General features: G+C 37.5%; 1 protein-coding gene across 4 annotated transcripts in view; it reads left to right on the forward strand.

Annotated features, from left to right (window-relative positions):
• DGKH (diacylglycerol kinase eta) overlaps positions 1-14,720 on the forward strand; it is a 202,477-nt gene extending 187,757 nt beyond the window's left edge. For all 4 annotated transcript variants that reach the window (XM_055245347.2, XM_063619041.1, XM_063619042.1 and 1 more), the window contains one exon: positions 837-14,720. In XM_055245347.2, the coding sequence (XP_055101322.1) occupies positions 837-926 (90 nt within the window). In that variant the 3' untranslated portion in view covers positions 927-14,720. The remainder of the gene's footprint in view (positions 1-836) is intronic.
• The last annotated feature ends 10,422 nt before the right edge of the window (positions 14,721-25,142 follow it).

Here is a 25,142-nt window from a genome sequence, read left to right on the forward strand (position 1 = left end):
TTCTTTAAGAAGCAAGAATAATAATTTTGAGAGAAAAGAGCCAATAGTGTTTTGAGGGAAAGCATCAACCAACAGATAATTATGTTTAAGTAATTTTTTACACACATACATTACAAAGTATAAAGACTATTTAAATTAAATATTCCTCTCAAATCGAAGACTTGTAATGCAACTGCAAATGCATTTACAGTCCAAATTTATGTAGCAGGTACTGGTATCTTTCTCTAGAATTAGTTCTCACTTTTAAATTTAATATTTTAGTGCAAGAAATGTTGCCTTAGGACTAATTGTGGGTGCCCTGCTGTCCCGCATCGTTTTATTCTCAGAGATCCCAAAAGAGCCTTTGAGACAGAGAGAGAGGGAGAGAGAGCAAAGAAAGAAAGAGAAAAAGAGAGACAGAAAGAAAGAAAGAAAGGAAAGAAAGAAAGAAAGAAAAGAGAAAGAAAGAAAAGAAAGAGAGAAAGAAATAAAGAAACTAAATTGGTTTTGACTTTTGAAGTCAAAAGCCACTGTGTATAATTATGAGGATGTCACAGTTAAGAGTTTATGTAGAATGTGATTTTTTTTTTTTTTTTGTACCAGTTGGGAATTCTTTGGTGTCAGCTTATTTTTGTTTTATGAACTTATTTTTTGTAGCTTTCACTTCCCAAATCACTGAATATAAACTAAAATGAATGAACTGAATGCTAATTATGTTTCTTGCTGGTTAAATATTTAATCCCCAATTTTCTATTATCAATAAACTTTTTTCCTTTTCTTTCATTTTTAAAATTTTCTTTCTGCGTTTTTTCTTTCATTTTTAATTCTTTCTACCTTTTCCTGTTCTTTTATTTTAGGACCTGGGGATACCGAAAGTGGGCCATGTGAAGCGAATTCTCCAGGGAATTAAAGAGCTTGGAAGGAGCACTCCACAGTCGGAGGTGTAATCATATTGGTGCTATTCCTTGGAAGAGAAGTTATTGCCACTTAATACAAAGTCCTTGGAAGCAAGTGGCTGTTCTTGTAGTTTTCTGCTTAGATAAGTAAGCACCACTGAAGCATTTCTGTGGCTTGATATTTTGCTGTGGGTGAAATTTTGATTTGAGGTATTAGAAAATATTTTTGTGCCAAACAATACATTCCACAAAGCCATTTTCTTTTTGTGCAAACCTGACATGTTCAAATATATTCACAATAGTAATAAGGTAGGAGGAATCTGAGACGATTGCATTGTCTAAAAGGTGGAATTGCAAAATGTTTACTTTCCATAGATCTGGTCTGATGGAATGTTCCTATGTGCAACTGCATAACAATATGTGGTTAAAACTTCCTGGGTTTCATTACTGGGGGGCATTGGCCATTTTCTTAAAATCATAGGTTAGGAGACTAAAATATAAATTAAGTTGTGATTTGAATGTAGATTGGTATCACCTCCAACTCCTAGTGCTTAGCGGTCAAAGAATATGTTGAAAACCTTTCCAATACTATGAATGAATGCAAATCTTAATGCACGATGTTCCTGCCTGAAATGTCTTTCTTTTTCTTGCATGTCACATCTAATATTGTAACACTTTAAATAGCTTTCTTGTCAGTTTTAATGTTAATGGGATTTAATTTATTACTAAAGTACATTTTTGTTGGCTAAGGGCACTGCACTTTTCTGTTTTTTAATGTGGGATTTTGCATAAATATTCTGTACCTAAGACTTTGCGAAAGTGTGTCTGTGCCATAATCAACAAATGATATACATCATATGCAAGTCAATTTTATTTCAATCTATGATAAGCAGTAGGTGTGCACGTTAAGAAAATTCTCTGGATATTTTCATAAAATTACGTGCTCCCTTACCTGACAAAACTTGTTACAGCTTTCCAAACCAAAATTTCCACATTTTGTTTCTAATTTTTAATTTCAATTTAATAATTATTTAATATTCTATTTGAATTTATAATATAGTAAAGTGTTGATATCCAGGAATTCCCTGAGGTCCTAACTGAGATTTATATACTGACAGATGACCCAGACTCACCCGCTCTCTACAGTGACTTCTGACACGAACTTCCGAACAGAAGAGATTTAAATTTTTTCTTAAGGGCTTTATGTTGTTATTATTATTATCTCACTTAATTCTTAATTCTTATCAGGTGGATATTATTCTCCTTTTTCTAAACCACTGTACTTCAGTGTAGCTTATTATTAGAAGTTAACATTACAGTGATCAAATCTTTGAAAGCCAAAGGCATACGTATCAAAAAGTCACAAAAATATCCTTAAATAAGCTTTCTTTAGCCATTATATACCAAAACATTAATTATAATATTTTAAAATTTGTATATAAGAGAAATAAACAGGGTACTGACTCAGTGGTGACAATTTTTATGAAGTAGCCTGCTAGGTGCTTAATAGATATATATACATACAGATATATACATATACACATATATGTGTATATACACATACATACACATATACATTTATATGTGTATATATATACCTACATACATATAATCTTGTGATATGGCATCATTGATATTTTCTAGACAATTATTTCCCCAGTGTTTAAAGAGAAATACTAATAGGCGAGCGTTTAAAATGAACTATTGTCAGGTATATTATTTAATTATATCAAAGGAGTTTAACTGTTTGACACTTTACTCTTGTTTATAACTTGGGTATTTAACTACTAGTAAAAATCACAAAATTTTAGTGTCTTTAAAATAAATGACCCTGAGGGATTCCTGATCAAGTATGTCTGACTATATATTTTACCTAAGTTGTAAATAAATGGAAATTTTCCAAAGACAGTTATATCAAGTAGTTTAAAAAGAGTCGTGAGGCAGGGTGCTGTGGCTCACACCTGTAATCCCAGCACTTTGGGAGGTTGAGGTGAGTAGATCACCTGAGGTCAGGAGTTCGAGACCAGCCTGACCAGTGTAGTGAAACCTCATCTCTACTAAAACTACAAAAATTAGCCGGGTGTGTTGGCGGGCACCTGTAATCCCAACTACTCGGGAGGCTGAGGCAGGAGAATTGCTTGAACCCAGGAGATGGAGGTTGCAGTGAGCTGAGATCACACCACTGTACTCTAGCCTGGGTGACAGAGCAAGACTCCATCTCAAAAAAAAAAAATAGTCATGAATTACTCAATTATTCTGATTGTATCTGCACTTATGAAGTCAGAGGTCTCCTTTTTCAGTCCCTCTGATAGTCCCACCTAAGTGCAGTCCTGCTCCTGTGAACACTTTCCTGTGCAACCAAACAGTAGGTGCCAGGTTCCCAGAACTCTCTGACATTACAGATCTCTGTCCATCTCTACTAAAAAAAGGAAATATGAGGGAAAGAAGGGGAAGAACTCTAGCATAAATAATGTATTAATATAAATATGTATATTGATTTTCACCCCCCATCCCCCTTTGCTAATAGAAAAGAGTCTAGCTATGATGTGTCCCAAATTTAAGAGTGTGATGTGAAGGATTGAATTTTTGTTTGTTTGTTTGTTTGGTGATCTTTTCACTGGTAGGTAACATCTTTTGTATATGCTGTAAAGTCTCAGTTAATGGGATCCTACAGTGCATTTCTGGCTAGCTCGGTTGGTAGAGCCTGAGTCTCTTAATGGAATCCTTAATTAGCTAGAATTTTCCTGCAAATGGCTTTGGATGAGGGAAATTCTACAAAATGACAATTTGGATATACTTTTTGTTAAATGAGAGCAATTTTCTCTGTATGCTTTGTCTATGCATGGCTGTGCAAGGCCCAAATGACTTCACTGACACCTGTTTCCAGGAGGGGGTCTTCAGAGCCTCCTTAGGCTCTTGTCAGTATCGTAAATAATTCCTCTTCTTATAGCAGATGTGGTTACCAAAAAAAAAATAAAAAGTAGGGAAGGGCTTCTCCATGGGATCGGATCACAGCTTTGGGGAGTGGGATGGGGCCTCTGTGCTTTGATCCATGCATGAGCTGGGGTGAGAAGTTCCCACCTGCACCTGACTGCAATGACTGTAATAGCTGGAATTGTCACCTCTTCTCCCTGATAGGCTCTTCCTCACCTGGAGGATCGGGGCTGGTGGGAGGGCAGGGAAGGGGAGGCCATCAGCCAGAATTTATTTCCTTTCAGTTCCATTTCCTGAGGAAGAACTTGCTTTTAAAGGAGGAAAGGGACAGAATCAGACCTAAATAAAATTCCTGAGTATGCAATATTTCTCTTTAGTGTCTCTTCACCTCCCTTTCTGAGTTTCTTTCCTACATTCTGGCTCTTCATTTTCCCAATGTCCAATATAATCATGGTTGCTGAAATTCTCACTGCCTTCTACTTTCCTTTCCCCATCAATTAACCCACTACAAAATGACCCCTTTCATTTCTTGCTTAAGCATACATGGTGGGTCATTTAACTAAGTGTTAGGAAGAAAACAATTTAAAGACACTAATTTTACAGTTTGCATTCTGTAAAAGGATACTTGCTAGATAATCTAAATGAATTGATGGATTAGATCATTTAGGACTGTGATACATATTGTTCTTGCCGACAAGAAATGACCCATGAATGTCTAGATCTATCCTGTCCGATATTGTAGCTACATGTGGCTAAATTTAAATGTAATTTAATTAAGCCAGGCACAATGGCACAAGCCTGTAATTCCGGTGACTCAGGAGGCTGAGGAGGGAGGATGGCTTGAGGCCAGGAGTTTGAGACCAGCCTCGGCAACATAGTGAGACCCTGTCTCTGAAAAAACTTTTTTTTAACTAGCTAGGCATGGTGGCATGTGCCTGTAGTCCCTGCTACTCTGAAGGCTGAGGTGGGAGGATTGCTTGAGACCAGGAGTTCAAGGCTGCAGTGAGCCATGATCATGCTACTGCCCTCCAGCCTGGGCAGCAGGGCAAGACCCCTACTCTTTAAAAAAATTAATTTAATTAGAAATTCCATTTCTCAGTTGCACTAACTACATTTCAAGTGTTCAGTAACCATAGTGGACAGTACAGATGTAGAAAATTTCCATCACTGCAAAAATTCTATTGGACAGCACTGGTGTAGATCATTGCTACTCAAAATGTGATCCATGGGCCAGCAGCATCAATATTACCTGGGAGCTTACAGAAATGCAGAATTTCAGGTCCACTTCAGATCTACAGAATCAAAATCTTCCTTTAGCAAAATTTCTCAAATGATTAGCACTGGCCTACATCCATTTTATCCTTCCTTAGCTATTAGGGATGTGAGGTCCGAGGGCTTCAAAAGGTCCCCGGAATAGCTTGTTCCTTCATCCACTGTTTCCTATTCATTCTTCAGCTAATTCCAGCAATGAGCTGAAACTCATTCATCACCTTTGCTGAGTTTTCTTCTCAATCCTTATTCCTAATTCTGGTTCTAGATGAGCCCTACCTACCCAGTGGTTGTATTTTGGTAGCCAATGTGGGACACAGGAGATTGGCGGACCAACACAGCTGGCCTCTCTCTAGCCCTCCCTCCACCTCTAAGTCACTAACAATCCACATTTGCTCAGTTTGTTGACATGTGGCATGTTCATTTGTTTACAACTTAATCATGGGGAACGTTTCATAAAAATATGTACTGAGATAAGTTAAAACCATGTTTAGTCTCCTACAACTTGTATATTTTCATTTTCTCTTATCAGTAGATTGTCCTTGTTGACATAGCTCATGCATGAGGACACATAGCAGTACACACACATTGAATGAATTAGTCATGCAAAAAAGAAAGAAAAGGAATGAACCAAGATGATTACAAGTTAATCTCATTTAAGCCCTCTAAAAAGGCTTGGTTTGCTAGATTTAGATCTGTTTTCCTTACGCTCACTTATCTTGATGTTCACATGGTTAATAATTCCTTAAAATAGTGCCTGAAAAATAATATTTCATATTCTTGACCCCCAAATAACAGTTTACTTAATTCTATAATAAGATTTTTCCCAATAAGACTTATTGTCAGGAATCCTTCTCTTAATAACTTTTACCTATTGATATAATGTACCAAAACACAATTGCCTAGAGATGCTTTAGTTAATTTTTATTAATAAAGAGGACAATATTTTTGTCTTCATGGAACTTATTTTTAAAAGGAATCAAGGAAGAAAATATTCATGCAGAGCTATGACTTAGAAAGTTATAGGGGCTGCCACTATACAGCACTTCTAAAGTAAAATATCTTTTATATCCAACTGGACTGTCAACATAATGGACTTTCATGCTCTATGGATATGAATTCTTTAAGGATATAGCCCTTAATTAAACTGTAAAAACAATGCATCTCTCGACCTTGACATTTAGGATCTCTCCTGTCTGCCCCCTCTACGCCCCACTCCAATTAACTCATCCTACGTCTCTCAGATGTAAGTTGGGTAAGAGTGGGTTTGAAGTTTGATAATACAAGTGGCAGTTTTAAAACACCAAATTCTTTAGATCAGCCGAAATGAGGAGTGAGAGTGAAAACTCCTCCACTAGTAATTGTTAGCCAATAGAATAGCCTCCCAGAGCAGTCCCCACAGCACTTGGTTGCCATGGGTTTCTCTCCTCTCACTGCCTGCCCCAGTGCCATGACGTCTGGGGCTTTTCTCTTCTATGGCATCCCCTGATTGACTTTTGTGTAGCAATCTCTGTGTCCAAAGTCAGTAATATGATGCCTTTGTAATAGGAGGCCTTCCTAAAGAAGTAACTGCAACTTTTAAAACGTGATGATTATTGGTTTTTATAATACACAAAGCATTAATTTTTTCTTATCTTATTTTCTCTTTATTATTTCTTTCCAAGTTTTGTTTGGAGACATTTATGTTAGAAGAAAAACTATAAAGTTTTATCATTGTGGAGAACAGAGAGATCAAAGACAGCTGGACTGCACCTGTTTGTATAATTATTTCTGATATTTTTAGGAAAAGAAGTTTAACAGAGTAACTCAGACTGAGACTGTTAAACTCTGTTCATGATAAACTTCATATTACATAATATAGGCAAACAGATTAATTCCCTCCATGTAACTAAGATATTCTATTTACATTATTTATATACTCTCTTAGTTTTTTATACACTTCCAAGTTTTAGTTGGAAAAATGAAAACCAAGCTACTACTTAAAAGTTATTAAAAACTTCACATAAAATATTTCATTTTAGCTACAAGTTACTCATTACATAGGATTTTATAAATAGTCTGGGTATTCCATAGGAACTGCATTTCAAAAGTGAATTAACCAAACCTAAAAAAAGGGTTACTTTTAAAATGCATTAAAATAAAGAAGTTTCATACTCAGTTGATAATGCCATTAAGGTAGGGTAATGCAGTTATATATACAAACTAAAAAGGAAAAAGAATATGTTTTGTTGTCCTTAATGTTTGATTGCACTATTGTTTCCCACAGCTTAGCCATATCTATTTCTGTATACCAAGTATTAAGCTGATATGTAGCTAAATATTTCTTACAGTTCTGGTAACTGGTAACTAGTGCTGTGAAAGGTTTTGGTATTGTGACATTCCCAGTTTTGTGAGTTATATATTGTATATTGAAGAAGACTAGTAAATTCAAGTAATATATTTATCTAGAGCTGGGAAAATATAATTATTTTCAAATCTTCGAGTAAGTTGTATCGAATGTTTTTCTTCCTCTTAAGTGAGATAAATCTCACTTTTATGTTAAAATATCTATTTATACAACAGGTTTCTCCTTTTGCTGTTATTAATTTTCATATTAAAATTTTTCTTATCTTTTTATATCAAAATAATTATGCTGGCTATTCAAACTGCCAAGATGTATTTTAGTTTGCAGGATTTTTGGGAGACAAAATATTTAATAACAAATATAAAAGCTTTGTATATTTTGTGGCATTAGGAGCAAGAATTTTACCTTTGAATTTCTCTATGTGAGGCAGTGCTGGTATCAGCAAAGTCAGTAACAGACAGTATTACTTGTAATCATCAAAAGAAGGTTTCCACAAGTTGTATAAATCAGTGCATTTATTTATTATGTTGGGAAATTTAAGCTTTATATGAAATACATATTCTAGCTCTTTTCCTTTTTACTGCTGTTGCTTAGAGTGTGTAGTTCTGTTGATGATTTACTTATGTACTTGAAGTACTCATTTCTGTCAAACAGATGCCCAACTATTTTCCTTTTAAAAAACTGTATTCTTTACTGTAATAGCAGAATAGTAATAGACACTCTGTTAAAAAAATAAGTTTCATGTTTAAAATAAATATTTTTTAAAAATATAAAGCCAAAATGAAATCACCAATATTAAGGATTTAATGTAGCCAAGGGATTCGGTGTGTTATATTTTGCCAATATGTATTTTATCTTCATGTCACAACTTATTTTCTGTAGCCAATTCTCTGTTTTAGTTGAAGAGAGATCTCAGTGATTGTACTGCCAATATGACATTCAAATGAACGTTAGGAATCTTGAACCATGGCTGAGCACTGTGGCTCAGGCCTGTAATCCCAGCACTTTGGAAAGCCGAGGGAGGTAGATCACCTGAGGTCAGGAGTTCGAGACCAGCATGGCCAACATAATACAAAAATTAGCCAGGCGTGGTGGTGGGTGCCTGTAATCCCAGCTACTCAGGAGGCTGAGGCAGGAGAATTGCTTTAACCCAGGAGGTGGAGGTTGCAGTGAGCCAAGATCTCGCCACTGCACTCCAGCATGGGCGACAGAGCGAGACTCTGTCTCGGGGGAAAAAAAGAAGAATTTTGAACCCCTTCACATATCTAGCAGTTCTTGGTTCCAGGGTGGATATTTTTAACATATGTTTGCATTTGGTTCTGGGATAGTAACTATTATGGATAATTGTTTGTTTCTGTCAAGTCAGTGAGATTTTAATTGTTTGAATTATTTCTATTTAAAATTACTCTCAATTTAACTGTTTAAAAAACTAAAAATTTAAAACATAATGGCACAATATACCACACAGAATAAAACACATGTTTTCAAGGAAGAAGAAAAAACTGTTTTGACTTAATGTGAAGCAGGGGTTTACCAAAGAAAATTGCTTTAATAAGCCCTAACTTTAACTGTTTTCTTCTATGTTACAGTGTTAGCAGTTGATGTATTGTGTATTATTTAAGAACTCATAGGAGACCAATAATTAATTTACTACAATTTTAAAGGCAAAGAGTTTTATATTAATTTTACTGTTGCACAAGTGGTTATTGGAGGTGGGGAAAAAAAGAAAACCGGTGAGAGAAATTACATGGAAATTATAGGAAGAAGGAACTTGAGTTGGTTATTTGGCAAAGATTTGGGAACAAATAGTTTGAACATAGATTTCTTTCACCTTATATGGTAGAAACACAAAGTACACGTGAGCTATATAGTGTGCTGAGCACACCCCCACAAAACAAAAAATATCACTTTGATAAAGTCCGAGACTGTATCTAGATCTTAGCTTAACTAGTGAATTCAGGGAGCACATCCTACTGTTGAAATTTAGAAGTCAGTAAGAAGGTAGTTCAGATGACCTAATCATTCAAGATATTTGATGGAGTCCACACAAGGGTTTATGATATGGGGCAAATATCTGTGCTTTCTCATCTCAGTGATTGATGTCTGGAGAACTAGTCAGACACACTTAGCTGGTTCCTATAGAAAAACACCAGTAAATGTGGATCAGACCATACCCTGCAGACCAAGGAGATTTTCTTAAACTTGCTAAGCCTTTCTTAAACTTGCTAAGTATTAGCAATGATAATTGCTAAATGGATTTTTTCCTTTCACTGAAACAACAAAACAATTATTGAAATTCACAATACCTAGAGATGGGAATATGGTTTAGATTTATCAAGTTCTGTAACTGACTTTGGCATTGGCTCATTGTGTCCTTTCTACAAGTTATGTTTTGGTGACTTGGTGTCCCCAGTTAGAAATGGCACACAGTATTATCAGTTGTTAGTACTTGGTAACGTTTCTTTTACTAAAGGAATTATATAAGTATGAATCATACCTAATTTTACAATTTCTTTCCCACGGTCGTTTTAGATATAAAGATAGACTTCCCAGACAGTGAGGTTAGAAATTAGAAGTTCAAATTGATATCCCTGATGTTCAATTTAAAAATGAAAGTAAAGTTAAAATTAGTAGCATTTGTACCAGAGTAGATTATGGGTATTTTCATCTGTTATATTACAGTTCATATTATTCATTTTAGGATAGGCCAAAACTCGCTTCTAAAATCTTCAAAAATTTTGAATAGTTTCATTTTTTCAATACTTAAGCCAAACAACAATTTTATAGATGTGAATATATATTTTTTAAAGTTAAGTCCTTCATATCTTTTCTTAGTTTAGCTCCCCAAAGAGGAAAATGTCTCTTTAAACTAGTAGTTAAAAAGATGGAGTATGTAATGTTCCTTTCTCTGTACTGAGTTCTGAATGTTTAATCCAGAGCATGGATCACTGACTGCATTCTCTGACTGTGGAATGGTATTCTTTCATGCAAAGTAGTTTCAAAACTTCCCATAAAGAAACTAACTAGAGATTGTCTTTATTAATTAATGGAACTCTGGGTATGATTAAGGGAATTAAATTAGAAAGTAGAATAACCTACGGCCATACCACCCTGAACGCGCCCGATCTCGTCTGATCTCGGAAGCTAAGCAGGGTCGGGCCTGGTTAGTACTTGGATGGGAGAAAGTAGAATAACCTAGTTAAAATCATTATATTAGTTATACATGAGAGTCAGTGATTTTTACATGACATTTGAATTCTGTCACTATCTGATTCTTGACCTAAAGATTTCTTTGCTAAATCTGGTATTTATTATAGTATAATATAATAATTTGGAGCTCCTTTTGCACCTCACTGCCCCAAAAATGTTGGAATGCCATATGATAGAGGGAAAAGATTGGAGTTCGTCACCATGGAATTTTGACTTGTCTTAATGACACAAGTTAATTTTCATGATAATAGATCTCTAAATGATTAATCCAGAATGATTTGGTACAGTGACTGGAAGAAATTGTTTTTCTGGGAATTTGCTTCCCATAATGACCTGACATACAGGTGACCTTAGTATAACTGAAATTAATTATAATTTTAATTAGAACATGCTCTGTTTACAGATTATAATTGTGCAGCATTTTAAAAAAATATACATAATTATGAGGATGAGAGAATTGCAAACTTGAACAGTTCTTTTGTTTTCTCTCCTTTTACTTGAAAAGCTTTCAGAAAGCTTTTGAAAGATGACACAGTTTTCATAGCAACGGTATGCAAATTAGGTTCTTCTCCCAAGAAACTCATAAACCAAAGTATGGAATAACACAAATGCTTAATCTTAATCTTGGCTTTGGATTTTGTAAGCAAAAGCATTTTCTGCATCAATTTTTTTCAGTATGCAGTTGCATATTTCATTTTTTGATTATGTCAAAAGTTGAATTCTCATTTTATGCTATGTTTCTCATTAGTTGCAGTAAAGTGTTGATTTCATTGCTGCCTTTCAGGCCTTCGTCATACAAACCCTCACCATTTTTCACTCCTGTGCTTTTGCCGTAGGTTTTTTTTTTTTTTTTCATCAACTGGTTTTTCTACTTTCACTCTTTCCCACCAGAGTGGTCTCTCTAAAACAAATTTGCTAAAAGTTCTTAAGTAGGCCCTTTTTTCTGTAAATTACAGAATAGCAAACTAACTCCTAAGCAAGATGAGTTAGTGTCTATGACCTGGCCTCTTTCTTCCTTTTTAGTATCCTCACCAACCTTTCCTCTGTTGACTTTTGTAATCCAGGAATTTGGAATTACTTATGACTTAGTGCCTTGGCATAATCACATGCCATAGATGAACATGTTCAAGACTCAGTTCAAATTTAACTTTCTGTGAAGCCCTACCTGACTTCCCTAGGCAGGTATTTCCTCCATGCCTATGGTATATTGAAACTTTTTCTGTTAAAATAACATAACATTTCAATTACACACACACACACAACCTGTCTCTTCCACTGAATTTCTCTCTTCCCCTTTGTATTCTCAGTGTCTAGCTACACATAATAGGACTTTGATAAATATTTTTGAATGAAGGTAATATAAAACCCAAACTTCTCTATATTTGTGTACTTTCACAAACAAAGGCTTAGAATTCCACATGAAAGTCCACATGAGGTAAGTGTGCATTCATGAGCATGTGTGCACTCTGGGCAAACCAACAGAAGATAAACAGCAAGGAAGAGCAGTTGTTTTGTGAAAAATAATCATCTGTTAGCTGTAAGTCAGAAATATTGGCCAAATCAGAATTCTTGTTTCTCAAAATGAGGCTTCTAACATTTTCACATAACCGCCAAACTCTTATTTGTAATTCGTAAATATGCCCTAAGATTATCTTTCTCTTTTATAGACATTTAGTGTATACAGTCCACATAAATACATATACTGATTACCTACAGACAATAATGAGACTTCAGAAAGAATCAAAAGCAATAGTGATGGTGGAATTTTTAAATAATATTCAGCTGGGGGGAAATAGACTGAGTTTGTGTGATTTCAGGTTATTTAGAGTTAATTATTTTTATGTAAACGTAAGAAGGCTTAAGACTATTATCACCCTCTATAGAATATAAAGACTAAAAATAAAAACTATTACCTATGGGCCTGTTTTTCTTTGGGATTAGATAAAGCCTTTCTACCATATCGCCAAATACTCATAAAGGCTGACACAGAAAGCTTTTCCAAGTTAATAATTTCTAAAATTAAATATCAGGGCCAGGTGTGGTGGCTCACACCTGTAATCCCAGCACTTTGGGAGGCCGAAGCGGGTGGATTACCTGAGGTCAGGAGTTCGAGACAAATCAACATGGTGAAACCTCTCTCTGCTAAAAATACAAAAACTAGCCAGGCATGGTGATGCACACCTGTAATCCCAGCTACTTGGGAGGCTGAGGCAGGCGAATCGCTTGAACCCAGGAGGCGGAGGTTGCAGTGAGCCGAGATTGCACCACTGCACTCCAGCCTGGAGAATAGAGTGAGACTCTGTCTCAAAAAAAAAAAAAATCAAAATATTTGTAATTAACTGAAATGCCCTGTTCCTTCATTCACTTGTTAGATTTTCTACCTGCTCTATACTTGGCACTCAATTAGATTCTGGGGATACAAATAAAATAAGACAAAGCTCCCATCTGGTAGAGTCCAAGTTTGTTTTCACAGTTATTTTTCCACAGTCTGTTTAAGGTATTAGGAGGACTTTTATAAACCAAGTGTTTTTCAGGTTACTTCAGAGAGGAGTCTCCTTCCACCCAAAAAAACTAACCAAATTATTTTATCATAAAGAGGTAATCCCATTTTTATGTGCACAATTTTTATATTTTTGTGTCAGCCACCAATAATTTTGACTGTTTTGTCAAGTACATATTTCATCAATCCTATTTCCACGGCCATACATGTGATCCCAGTGACTGATTGATCTGTAGAATGTGAACTCACATTTAAAGTTTATTTTAGGAAGGCATATATGCCTTTTGATGACACACACACCAAAATATGTAAGAGCTGTGCATGGTAAACCCACAGTAGAAGGGAAAAATTAATGCTTTCTGGTATACTTCAGAGGCTCCATTTGAAGATGTGGGTTGATGTTTCCTTGATTATTTTGAATGAGGAGTAGGCGGTAATAATATTTAACAGATAGCATACGTATCTAAGCATATAGTAAATATTACTAGTACTTGTGTGCCATGAGGCACTAATATATAGGTGAAACAAAAATATTTTTAATTATAAAAAATTCTCTAGATATTTATGGATGGTTAGACAATAGGGTTCCTTCATGAGAAGGAAAAAACTGTATCTTTATTGTCAGTAAGTATGGAAAAAACCCGACTTGTATGTATATTCACAGTTTGATAGGCTTATTTTGAAGTCATTGTTTCCCATCAATATTAAGTATCATCCATTTCTATGTTCTCTAGCAAAAGAAAATTCTTAGTGTGATACAGCTTTACTCTTTGTACGACTTTGTACAAGGTCCACAAAAGGAGGAGGCTCAAAAGATTGGACACTTTACCCTGACATTCAGCACATTCATTTTATCTTTCAATAAAGATAACCAGAAATCATTTGCCTCTTGTTTATCACCATGTAGAAAACACAAGAGTATAGTTCCTTTTGTCCCTTACATTGGAAAAGGTATTTTAAATTTAGCCTTGCTGTATTATTTATAGTTAGGAATTTACTACATTTTGGTAGTCTGTTTTGAAACTAAGCACTTGTGTCTGAAAGATGCAGATAATATCTATCTATTTATTACACAGTGGGCTCTGTTTGCTGCAGAAAAGAGTGAAACTTTTAACTGCTTAGCACACTTGCCAGTGAAATATACCTGACAGAGCAGAGGTTATAACTTTGGTCTAATTACTTTTAATAATGGTAAGACAACGTGAGTTTTGTTTGTTTACATGCTGTTTACAATGGCATAATTTTTAAAATATATACAATTGAGATATTTATTGCCTACTATTTTAAAGATGTTTTATGTGTTTTCACCTTTGGAATATATTGTTACATTTCCTTGTACAGATAATTTGGGTGGCTTTGTTAATGTAGCTAGTAATTTTTATGACTACTAAGTGACCAGTTTTCGGTGCCTTTTATTGTGGGATGCATGATTATGTATTTATTGTACGGAAGTCACTGATGTGTGTATTTTTGTACTTTGCTGAAAGTAATGGTTGATCCTGATGTACATGATGGTGAAAGACATCTTTCCCAAAGGGCACTGGCTTGAGATCATCCTTCTCAAATAAAAAGAATGCATTTGAAGAAAGTGTGAAGTCTACGTTGTTTCTGGTGGGAAATCTTTTTTAAAATTAAACTTTTAATTTTGAGATAGTTGTAGATTCACATGCAGTCGTAAAAAATAGGCGAGACTCCGTCTCAAGAAAAAAAAAAAATACAGAGAGAGCTCGTGTACCCTTTACCCATTTCCCTCCCCCCCCCCCCAAAGGTAACATCTTGCAAACCTGTAGTACAGTATCACAACCAGGACATTGAGATGCATAAGGTCACAATGCTGAACAGTTCTATCGCCACAAGGACCCGTAATACAGATCCCTCATGTTTCCCTTTTATAGGCACACCTACTTCCCTCTTGCCCTCACACACTTCTTAACCCCAGGCAACCACTTCTATACTTTTATCATTTCAAGAATATTACATTAATGGAATCATACAGTATGTGATTTTTTTTCACTCTAGAATAATTCCCTGGAGATTCATCTAAATTGTGTGTATTTCTTCTTATTGCTGAGTAGTCTTGCATCTAGTGAAGGAATTCTTGAAATTCTTGATTGTAAGAACATAATTTGGTTTACGTTTATAGTAATCATTCCTTAAAGTTCACCTCCCCCAAAAAACCACTCGTTAAAAGCCCAGTGCATGACAAGTGTTGTCTCTAGTGGTAATGATCTGTGAATAGCCCTTTAAAATCACTGTCTGGTGAGGAAGAAAGAGTATTGTAACACAGAGTGTTAACGTGCAGTGATAAAAAATATGCCATCAAGTATAGGGGAGGACAAAGGAAGGGCAGAGGTAAAGAAAGTTCAGGGGCACCTTCCTGGATAGGGGACATTAAGTCAAATCTTACATCAGTTAGCCAGGTGAAGTATGTGTGTGAGAAAGGCGGAGAGGACAGTGCAAGCAAAGACAGGCAAGCAGCATGGAGGGTAAAACATGCTGTTGCTGAAACATAAGGGAGAGATAGAAGGTGGAACTGGAGTAGGCAAGGGCGGAACTAAGCAATGAGGTTTGATCCCTGGCCAAATCCGTGACTTCTGTTGGTGGGATTGACGTGAAGAGAGCAGAAGACAGGGAGATCAGTTAGAGGTTATGAAAGAAGTTTGGGTGAGAAATAGCAAGGGACTTCTTTAGTGCAGTTTTTGTGGAAATGGAAAGGAGGGAACAGATCTCAGAAATACTCAGGTGTAAATGGCCTGTACTTGAGATTGGTTCTGGATGGATGAGGAGGAGAGAAGAAACATAACAAATCCCAGGTTTCTGATAACTGAAGAGGGAAGCATGAAATTTAAGTTCAGACTCAGCCATCGTGGTTTCAAGGTGACTGTCTATGGGATACATCATGTTGGAGAGAGGTACGGGAGGGAAATACAGATCTGAGAGTCATTGCCAAATGGGCTGAAGCCTTTGGAGAAGATGAAGTTATCCAGAAAGATCCTTAGGTACTTAGAAAAGGAGCCCCACAGAATTGGGATTCAGACCTCTGAGAAGGGGGCGCTCTTCCGATGGTGGTTCTAGGAATGCCAGAGGAAGAAGCCGGAGAATGAAGCCAGCTGCCTCTGCCAGGTTGAGAACCAGTGCCCCTGAGATACTGGCAGCAACAGTGAGCAAAACAGAAAGAGCAAGTCCTCTTTTCTTCTGCAGGAAAGCAACTGGCAAAGCAGCAGTGCCGATTGCAGAGCCCAATGCCAGCATCACTGAGCAGAGTGTCAGGAGTGTATCTGGCACTGAGAAACAATAATCCAGTAGTTTACCACTAGGTCTAACAAGGCACTCTTAAGAACAACATACACAATCTTATCACCTTCAGAGGAAAGTGGGGCAAGAAGCTGACCCGGAAGGAATGCTTGAGGGACTGGAGGATTCTTAGCTTGGAAAAGAGAACATCCAGGGACAGGGATTGGGGGTAGAGGTGGGAAATGAGGTTGGACATAAGAACTGCCTTCAGATATCTGAGGGACTGTCATGGAGAAGTGGGCTTGCATTAGTTCTAAATGAGACAAGCGAGTGAAATGGACAGAAAAACTGGTATCTAAAGATGCACTGGATTATCTCATAAAATGAGATCTCCTTTGATAGAGAGATTCAAACAGAGGTTACCAACACTTGACGGTTGTTGACCTTTGAGAATGTGAACTCTATGAGGGAAAGGATTTTTTTCATGATGCTATCCCAATGCACGGAATAGTGCTTAGCGTGTGGTATGTGCACATTATCTATTTGTTGAATAAATCAGAAGTAATTTAAGCATCAGATCAGAGGACCAGATCACCTTGAGGTCTCTTTCACCTATAGCTTGAATGCAATTGATCATATGTAAAGGCAAAATATGCAGAGTCCTAACCGAATTAGGAAATAAATGAACCAGAATTTAAACCCCAAATAAGTTGGTTATCCACACCCTTTAAAAGCAGGTCACTACTAACCAATACTTTTTTTTTTTTGAAATGGAGTCTCACTCTGTTGCCCAGGCTAGGAGTACAGTGGCGTGATCTCGGCTCACTGCAACCTCCGCCTCCCAGGTTCAAGGGATTCTCCTGCCTCAGCCTCCCAAGTAGCTAGGACTACAGGCACGCACCAACACACCTGGCTAATTTTTTAATTTTAGTAGAGACAGGTTTTCACCATATTGGCCAGGCTGGTCTCGAACCCCTGACCTCGTGATCCGCCTGTCTTAGCCTCCCAAAGTGCTGGGATTACAGGCGTGAGCCATCTACATCATGACCCTGAGGCACTGCCTGATTCTGAAGGGCTAGCTGGATCATCATATTAAATTACTTTTATTTTAAAATGCTAATTGTATTATATATCCTAATTCTTTAAAAAGTAGCAGTGTGTTTACATAGCCATAACTCTTGGCAGCTAATGGGTTACAGTACTAGCAAGTTAGAATTTTCACCAGGAAATCTAAATACAATAGATTTTTCTGATGTGGAAATCAAGAATCATCCAAGCAATCCAAAGATCTGAACCCCATCTTTCCTGTCCTACTGTGGCCTTGGTGTTTGTCTCCATTAGTTCTTGTGCCACCACCAGTACGGTCACAGAATGTAACAGTTGGTGGTATGGTTGGTAACATAATGGAGCTTATCCCAAAGCAAGCATGGGATGGTGATACCAGCCACAAGAATGAGAGACTACAAAGCTGGGCTTGGTGGCTCACACCTGTAATCCCTGCAGTTTGGGAGGCCAAGGGAGGAGGATTGCTTGAGCCCGGGAGTAGTTTGAGACCAGCCCGGGCAACATAGCGAGGCCTCATCTCTATTTAAAAAAGAGAGAAAGAGAATACAGGCAAACATATAGTGACACAGCAGTGTATAACACTTCTTAGTTTGAGGTACTATATCTACATTGAATCCTCATACCAACCCCATGAGTTTGTTATTAGCCCCATTTGAAACACTTTCACACCCTTGGAGTTGGGTCTACTTCTGGCAATGACATTTTGGATGAATGTGGGCATTGGAGCACTAGCCTTTCTTAGGGGAGCGATACTGACTTATCGAATAAAAGGCAGCACAAGAACAGTGAGTCAGGTACAGTATGCTCTCCGCATAGCTTCTCTCCCACGGGAAGGCCACAAATGAAAGCAATCTGAGATCTTGTTTAATTTGTTTCAAGCTTTTTTTGACTGCTCCCCATGGTGAGAAATACATGTTCCCCAATATACATAAATATATATGAATGTGTGTGTGTATATACACACACATGCAGTCATGTGCTTTATAACAGTGTTTCAGATTAACAGTGGATCACATATATGACCATAGAGATATCCGTGGTCCCACAAGATTATAATGGAGCTGAAAACTTCCTGTCGCCTAGTTACCTCATAGCCATCACAACATTGTAGTACAACACATTACTCTCATGTTTGTGGTGTAAACAAACCTACTCTGCTGCCAGTCACATGAAAGTACCATATAACACACACAATTACATACAATACATAATACTTAATAATGACAGTAAATGAATATGTTACTGATTGCTTTATATATTTCCTGCACTATGTAGACTTTTTTTTTTTTTTTTTTTTGAGACAGTCTTGCTCTGCTGTCCAGGCTGGAATACAATGGCATGATCTCGACTCACTGCAACCTCTGCCTCCTGGGTTCAAGCAATCCTCCTGCCTCCGCCTCCTGAGTAGCTGGGACTACAAGTGTGCGCCACCATGCCCTGCTAATTTTTGTATTTTTAGTAGAGACGGGGTTTCACCATGTTTGCCAGGCTGGTCTCCAACTTCTGATCTCAAGCAATCCGCCTGTCTTGGCCTCCCAAAGTGCTGGGATTACAGGCGTGAGCCACTGTGCCCGGATCTACACTTTTTATCATTATATTAGAGTGTACTCCTTCTACTTATTGAAAGAAAAAAAAGTTAACTATAAAACAGCCTCAGGCAGGTCCTTCAGGAGGCATTGTTATCATAGGAGATGACATCTTCATGCATGTTTTTGTTCTGAAGACCTTCCAGTGGGACAAAATGTGGAGGTGGAAGTCAGTGATACAGATGATCCTGAAACTGTGTAGGCCTAGGTTAATGTGTTTTGTGGTTTAGGTTTTTTTAAAAAAGTTTAAAAAGTAAAAAAGTTAAAAACAAAATTTTAATAGAAAAATGCTTATGGATTAAGGATATAAAGAAAGAAAAAGTGTTTGTATATGTCTGTGTTTTAATCTAAGTGTTAGTACAAAAGAGTCAAAAAGTTAAAAGAAGTTTACAAAGTAAAAATGTTTCAGTAAGCTTATTAGCTTATTATTGAAGAAAGAAAAATATTTTAATAAATTCAACGTAGACTGTGTACAGTGTTTATAACGTCTACAGTAGTGCAAAGTAATGCCCTAGGCCTTCACATTCACTCGCCATTCACTCACTGACTCACCCAAGGCAACTTCCAGTCCCATAAGCTCCATTCATGAATTAAGTGTCCTATACAGATGTACCTTTAGCCTGTAATCCCAGCACTTTGGGAGGCCCAGGCAGGCGTATCACTTGAGGCCAAGAGTTTGAGACCAGCCTGGCCAACAGAGTGAAACCGTCTCTACCAAAAATATAAAAATTAGCTGGACGTGGTGGCACATGCCTGTAATCCCAGCTACTCGGGAGGCTGAGGCAGGAGAATCGCCTGAACCCGGGAGGCAGAGGTTGCAGTGACCTGAGATGGCGCCACTGCACTCCAGCCTGGGTGACAGAGCGAGATGCTGTCTCAAAAAAATATTTATATATATAAAATATAGATATACATATATTATAATATATAATTTATATATAATCTTTTATATATAATTTGTAACTAAATAATATAAATATATTTATATAATTATCATTTAATAATTATATAAATTATATTATTTAATATTTAATATAAATATAAAATAATTTATAATTTTAATAATGTAATAATTTATATAATACATAATATATAATATATTATTTGTAATATATTATATATTTTATATTTTTACTATAGATATCTTTTATATCTTTACTGTACCTTTTCTCTGTTTAGATATGTTTGGATACACAAATACCATTTTATTACAATTGCCTACAGCATTCAGTACACTAACATGTTATACAGGTTTGTAGCCTAGAAGCAACAGGCTATATCATATAGCCTAGGTGTGTAGTAGGCTATCCCATCTAGGTTTGTGTCAGTACACTGTGATGTTCACACAGCGAAAAAAATCACCTAGCAATGCATATCTGAGAATGTGTCCCCATTAGGTGATGCGTGACTGTGCATACACACACATATATACATGATATATAAGCAGATAAGTTTATATATCACAAGTTTAACAAAATAGCACTTATGTACATGCAATATAGTTTAATATTTTCTATTCTATTTTGTTTTTAAAAAATTACTGATTGTGGCGGGCACAGTGGCTCATGCCTGTAATCCCAGCACGTTGAGAGGCCAAGGTAGGTGGATGGCTTGAGCTCAGGAGTTCCAGACCAGCCTGGGCAACTTGCAGAAACTCAGTCTCTACAAAAAATACAAAGATTAGCTGTGCTTGGTGGCGCATGCCTGTAGTCCCAGCTACTAGGGAGGCTAAGGTGGGAGGACCAATTGAGCTCGGGAGGATGAAGTGAGCCCAGCCCCCTTGGTTGTGGTGAGCCAAGATCATGCCACTGCACTCCTGCCTGGGCGCCAGAGCGAGACTCTGTCTCCAAACAAACAAACAAAAATACTGATTGTAAACAAAAATACTGATTGCAACCTATTAAACTGATTTTGTAACCCCCTAATGAAAAGAGTCAGCAAACTTTTTAAGTAAAGGGCCAGATAGTAATATTTTCAGCTTTGCAGGACAAGTGGTCTCTGTCAGGATTATTCTCTATGCCGATGTGGCAGGAAAGCAGCCACAAACGGTACGTAAATGAATGGGCATGTTTGGGTCCCAATAAAACATTATTTACAAAAACAGATGTTGGCATATCCCTACACTAATAGGTCATAGCCCATAGTATTAATTTTTAAAACCACAGAGCTAGTTCAACAGTTTCCAATGATTAGCTGAATGTCTAAGAATCATTTGCAGATTATGTTAAAAAAAAGTTTTCAGGAACCACCCTGGACCTACACAACTAGAATCTCTTGGGAAGGGGTTTGGGACACCACCATTTGAATCACTCTCCTTTGATGTTTCTTACCTGTGGCCAGGATTAGAGATCACTGATTTGGTTCAGCCTCCTCATTCACTCTAGCTCCAGTTTTGTTTTGTTTTTTTTAGATGGAGTCTCGCTCTGTTGCCCAGGCTAGAGTGCAGTGGCACGATTTTGGCTCACTGCAACCTCTGCCTCTCGGGTTCAAGCGATTCTCCTGTCTCAGCCTCCCGAGTAGCTGGGACTACAGGCGCATGCCACCACACCTAGCTTATTTTTTGTATTTTTAGTAGAGATGGGGCTTTACCATATTAGCCAGGATGATCTCGAGCTCCTGACCTGGTGATCCACTCGCCTCGGCCTCCCAAAGTGCTGGGATTATAGGCTTGAGCCATCACGACCGGCCACTCCAGCTCCTATTAAAAAAAAAAAAAAAAGTTTGGCCAGGCGCAGTGGCTCACGCTTGTAATCCCAGCACTTTGGGAGGCTGAGGCGGGCGGATCACGAGGTCAGGAGATCGAGACCACGGTGAAACCCCGTCGCTACTAAAAATACAAAAAACTAGCCGGGCGTGGTGGCGGGCGCCTGTAGTCCCAGCTACTCGGAGAGGCTGAGGCAGGAGAATGGCGTGAACCCGGGAGGCGGAGCTTGCAGTGAGCCGAGATTGCGCCACTGCACTCCAGCCTGGGCGACAGAGCAAGACTCCGTCTCAAAAAAAAAAAAGTTTATAATTGACACATAATTGTACATTTATAGGGTACAATGTGATACTCCAATACCTGTATACATTGTATAATGATCAAATCAGGGTAGTTAACATGTCCATCACCTCGAACCTTTAACATTTCTTGATGGTAATAACTTTCAAGGTAACTAGAAAAGAGGATCTTGAATGCTATCACCAGCCCCTATTTTACAAATAATAAACTGAAGCCTTGAAAAGCTATGTTCTGGGCTACAAACAATTGTCAACAATTTTGAAGAACCTGGGTCATACAAACTGGGGACTCTTACTACAGTGCAGTCACATTAGAAATTAATAACAAAAAATCTGAAACAGAACATAATACTCACTCCTACAATTTGTTCAATACATATTCCTGCAGCACTTCAGCAGAAAGTGACAACCAATTAAAGGACAGAAGCCAGTGCCCGTTAAAGTGATAATAAGAATATTAAGCATCTCATGGCTACTATAAAAGGTTGTTCAGCCTAAAGGCATAAATGTCTAGAAGCTCATTACTGCATGATAACAAATTTTCAACCAACAAAAAACACTAATATGTAGGACTCTAATTAGCTTAATTATGATTTGATGAGCTATGCAATTTCAATGGGAAATGATATTATTAAAGCATATTGGCTGATTTGAAAGTGATTACAGCATGCTGGCAATATGTTTAATGCTGTTTTGGCCTGCAGTGATCTTAATTTTAAAAGTAAAATTTGGTCTCTATTTTCATCAAGATAGAAATTATCTTGATAGACTTTATATATGAACTTTAATATATTGAAAGAATAAAATGGGTAAAAAAAGGCACAAATAAAAATTAAAAGTTAAAAACCGAGATTAGTGAAAAATTTACTGTAAAGCTCTGTGAATGTAAATATTGGTATTGGCCGGGCACAGTGGCTCACACCTGTAATCTCGACACTTCGTGAGGCTGTGGTGGGCATATCACTTGAGCCCAGGAGTTCAAGACCAACATGGGCAACATGGCGAAACACCATCTGTACTGAAAATACAAAAATTACTTGGGCATGGTGACATGGTGCCTGTAGCCCAGCTACTTGGGAGTCTGAGGTGGGAGGATCAATTGAGTCCCTGTCTGAAAATATTTATTTATTTTATATCTGTATTCCTTTTATACCCACTCATGTCTGTTCTGCAGTCTCTGATAACTTCAACCCTTCGGTATTAACTGAAATCACTTCTTCCCTCTGTGTATTGTGTCAAATGGAAGGAACGCTTCCAAGCTCTCCTCTGATTTCTCATCCTTGTCCAATTTTCATCCTCCACACACTACATACAGATACGCACACCTGCGAACACATGCATCACCCTGCATTATATCCCTCCCATCCTCTCCACCTCCACTACCACCTCGTATTCACCTGTGAACCTTCTGCTCATCCGTAAAGTCTCACGGGGACCCTCAACAGAACCTTTAAAAACTCACCAAGAGTGTATAATACTTAGATATTTTCATCTCTATTCCCATTATAGCGTGTTCCCATTACATACCCCCACTAAAGCAATTATATTGCATCATAATTATTAACACAGTTATCTTTCCATTTAATTAGCTTTTGCTTGAGAACAGAGAGCATATATTATTCATCCTGTCCTCATCACGCTGCACAAAGCTTGCCTAGCTGGTCTTCAAAAAATGTCCTTTGAATGGGTGAGGAGAGTATTTCACTTGGAATGTTGTCTAAAACTCTTAACCTCTGTGGTCACAAGTGATACTACACTGCCTTTGTCTAGTTTGGGAGCCAAGGTTACAGTAGGTCACATAATGAAAGAGCTTTTCCTTTTTTTTTTCCCCCAATCTGTGAAAGAATTTGTGTAAGAATAGAATTACCTGTTCTTTGAATGTATGGTAGAATTATCTGTAAAACTGTGCAGTAATAGTGGCAATCTTTTCTTTGGGTATGTTTTATTTTTCTGACTTCTTGGGTTGGGTGTTTAATACAGTGTCTTTACTAATAAAAGCATGTAGAATTGTCTATTTTTCTGTAAGTACTACTTTAGCTGCATCCCATACGCTTTCTTTAAACATTTTCAAAATAGAATTTTATTCTATTTTTTTAGAGGATATATATGGGTTCAAGATGGTCATCTGCTTGTCTAGGAATCCAAGGGACAACTTCAATTCCTTTAGGAGGTAAGTGGCCTGAGACTCCACACAGCCTATATCCCAAGCGAATGAATTGGTACTTAGGAAGTCCAGGCAGAATCTCAGTGAGATATCCTAGACCAGCATGGTGGAAGCAGGAAAGAGCCACAGAATAGGGATCCCGTGGATGCTCAGGCTTGAAGGTAAGCTCTCCAGACACTAAACCTGCAATTGCACGCTAATTCCATATGCTAACTTCCACTGCGCAGAGACCTGTGGCAACTGAGTCGGTTGGGGAAGGACTCATGCATCCTACAACTTTTTTTTTTTTTTTTTTTTTTTTTTTTTTTGAGACAGAGTCTTGATCTGTCGCTCAGGCTAGAGTGCAGTGGCACGATCTCGGCTGGCTGCAACCTCCACCTACCGGGTTCAAGCGATTCTTCTGCCTCAGCCTCCCCAGGAGCTGGGATTACAAGCACCCACCACCACGCCCGGCTAATTTTTGTATTTTTTAGTAGAGACAGGGTATCACTGTGTTGGTCAGGTTGGTCTTGACCGGCCTCTTACAACTTTTAATAGGTAGTCTCATTATTATCCAATTTCAAGCATTTTGTAATTGACTTTATAATTTCTTTGATTCACAAGATTTTAATAAATGTGTTAAAGGCAGCTTTCTACCCTGAAGGTGAAGGTGTGGCATGGGTTAATTTCTGGCTCAGCTTTATGCTGAGCACTATAGTCTAGTTTGTGTCCCCCTAAAATTCACATGTTGAAACCTAATCCCCAAGGTAATGGTATTGGCAGGGGGGTCTTTGGGAAGTGATTAGGCCATGAGAGTGGAGTCCTCATGAATGGGATTAATGCCTTTATAATAGAGGATTCAGAGAGCTCCCTTAGCCCTTCCACCATGTGAGGACACAGCAAGAAGAGGCCATCCAGGAACCAGGAAGCAAAACCTCATCAGACACTGAATCAGCCATTGCCTTGATCTTGGACTTCTCAG

The sequence above is a fragment of the Symphalangus syndactylus genome, chromosome 15, assembly GCF_028878055.3.
Source record: "Symphalangus syndactylus isolate Jambi chromosome 15, NHGRI_mSymSyn1-v2.1_pri, whole genome shotgun sequence".
Classification (NCBI taxonomy): Eukaryota; Metazoa; Chordata; class Mammalia; order Primates; family Hylobatidae; genus Symphalangus; species Symphalangus syndactylus.